Source organism: Cajanus cajan, chromosome 2 (assembly GCF_000230855.2).
Source record: "Cajanus cajan strain Asha chromosome 2, NIPB_CcT2T_4, whole genome shotgun sequence".
Lineage (NCBI taxonomy): Eukaryota > Viridiplantae > Streptophyta > Magnoliopsida > Fabales > Fabaceae > Cajanus > Cajanus cajan.
Genome location: NC_138518.1, coordinates 3,729,397 through 3,731,886, shown reverse-complemented (window position 1 = coordinate 3,731,886; position 2,490 = coordinate 3,729,397). Strand labels below are relative to the sequence as shown.

The following is a 2,490-nucleotide window of genomic DNA, read 5'->3' as shown; positions in this document are numbered from 1 at the left end:
CTTTAAATATAACTTAAAAACCCTTTTCAACTAGTTGTGCAACACTAAGTATAAGATGTGATAAATCTCACCACAATTTGTGTGAGGCAATCAATATGATTTAAAGGAAAAAGATTACAATGTAAAACAGGAAATTACATCATAATAATGAGAGAATAATTGGTAGGATATTAGTCCTGATAACTAGCTCTTAACACCCCCCGTCAAGCTAAGCGTTGGATTGAGTCCAACACGAAGCTTGGATCGAAACAATTCAAACAACGGACGAGGCAACACCTTTGTAAAAATATCAGCAAGTTGTAGAGAAGTAGGAACATGGCGAACAGCCAAGCGACCAGAGGCAACCAACTCACGGATGAAGTGACAATCCAAATCAATATGCTTAGCATGATTATGAGCAACAGGATTCTGAGCCATAAACAATGCACTTTGATTATCACTGAGAAGGAGAGGAGTCGCAGACAACCCAACACGAAGTTCATGAAGGAGATTGAGCAACCAAACAAGTTCAGAAGCTGTGTTGGCCATGGCCCGGTACTCAGATTCACAACTAGAGCGGGCAACAGTAGGTTGTTTCTTGGCACTCCAAGACAAGAGATTGTTGTTGGATAATCTTAAATTTTAGAGATATCCGAGTTAGTTTATCTGTTTTGTTTGTTTCATTTTAGATAAGATAGTTTTTTGATAAGATCTGTTTTGATAAGATATTTTGTTATCGTTTTTGATAATTCGGTACGTTGTACAATGACTATCTAAAGGCCATCTCTTATTCAATGAAAGTACAGTGAGTTGCTACGTTCACACAATTTTTAGTATTACTCGTCTCTTATTTTCTACAAATTGGTATCAGAGCTTTATGCTCTGAGTGTCGAGTGTGAGAGGAAAGCAGTGTGCGCCTGTGTGTTTTGAAAAAAAAAGGAGAGAGTAATGGCGAAGGTTGTTAATGGAATGACCGTACCAAAATTGTCAAAGAAAACTAATTATGATAATTGGTGTTTACAGATGAAGACCCTGTTGGGTTCCCAAAGTCTATGGGACATAGTGGAGAAGGGGTTCCAAGAACCCGAGGAGGACGGAGACCAATCTGTGGCTCAGATTGCCACATTGGAAAAGACACGAGTAAAGGACAAATCGATTTTGTATTTTCTGTACAATGCCGTGGATGAATCAGGTTTCGAGAAGATTGCAAACGTTGCGTCTTCAAAGGAAGCATGGAAGATCTTGGAGGTTGCGCACAGAGGTAACCACCGTGTTAGACAGATTCGACTTCAAACTCTTCGAGGAGAGTTTGAGTGTTTGAAGATGGAGGATAAGGAACGAGTATCCGAGTACATAACTCGGGTGGAGAAGTTGGCTAACCAACTCGGAAGGAATGGAGAGCCAATGCCAGCAAGTAGAATTGTGGAGAAAATCTTGAGATCACTAACAGATGATTTCGAGAGTATTGCATGCGTAATTGAGGAGTCAAAGGACTTGTCAATTCTCTCAGTGGAAGAGCTCGCTAGGTCACTCGAAGCCCACGAAAAAAGGAGGAGGAAGATGAAAGATATTATTGATCAAGCATTACAGGCGCAACTTGATTTGAATGGAACTCGGAACACTCAGGGTCGAAGTTCAAAAGGTAAAGGACGAGGTGATCATGGAGGTGATCAAGGACGAGGTAGAGGAAGAGGTGATCATAGAGGTGGACAAAAACGAGGTGATCGTAGCCAAGAAAGTCAGCCAAGGTTGGAGGTGGAATGTTATAAGTGTGGCAAACACGGCCACTACGCAAAGGAATGCAGATCGGCAAATTGCTACAACTGTGGCAAATACGGTCACATAACAAAGTATTGCCGAGTTAAAAGCCGAAGTGAAAAGAAAGAGAAGAATCTTCTCATAGAAGAAGAGGACGAGGAAGCAAGAATTTTGATGATGACGCAGAGCTCGGAGACTAAGCTACGTCCGAGTTGTGCCTCCGAGGTTGAGCTAAACTTGAGTTACGTGGAGAGATCAGCAGTTGAGCTTCCAAGCTCAGATGAGAAGTCAGAGGCCGAGCTTGATTCAGGTTGCTTAAACAACTCGATCTGGTATTTGGACACTGGAGCGAGCAATCATATGTGTGGAGAAGAAAGTTTCTTCAACTAACTCATCAAGGTGAAGGCTGGATTCGTGTCATTTGGGGATGATTCCAAGGTGGCGGTAAAAGGGCATGGAACCATCAAGCATATGCAGAAGGATGGACGAGTTGGAGAAATAAGGAATGTCTACTACGTTCCCAAACTTAAGAGCAACATCTTAAGCATGGGGCAGATGATGGAGAAAGGCAACTCAGTTCTGATGAAGGATCGAGTACTTTATTTGAAGGACAAGCATGATCGTTTAGTAGCCCGAGTAGAGATGAAAAAGAATCGGATGTATAAACTGGAGCTGAACATCCTTCAAAATAAGTGCTTGAAGCTGGACGTGAAGGATGAAGCCACGATGGCATTTTTCGTTTTGGGCATTTAA

The 2,490-nt window shown here is 41.9% G+C and overlaps 1 protein-coding gene across 1 annotated transcript; it reads left to right on the top strand.

Annotated features, from left to right (window-relative positions):
• Positions 1–927: 927 nt before the first annotated feature.
• LOC145954636 (uncharacterized) lies at positions 928–2,490 on the top strand. Its single transcript, XM_083069323.1, has 3 exons — positions 928–1,328; positions 1,606–1,816; positions 2,137–2,490. Exons 1-3 carry the CDS (start codon positions 928–930, stop codon positions 2,488–2,490), a joined length of 966 nt encoding a protein of 321 aa, XP_082925449.1.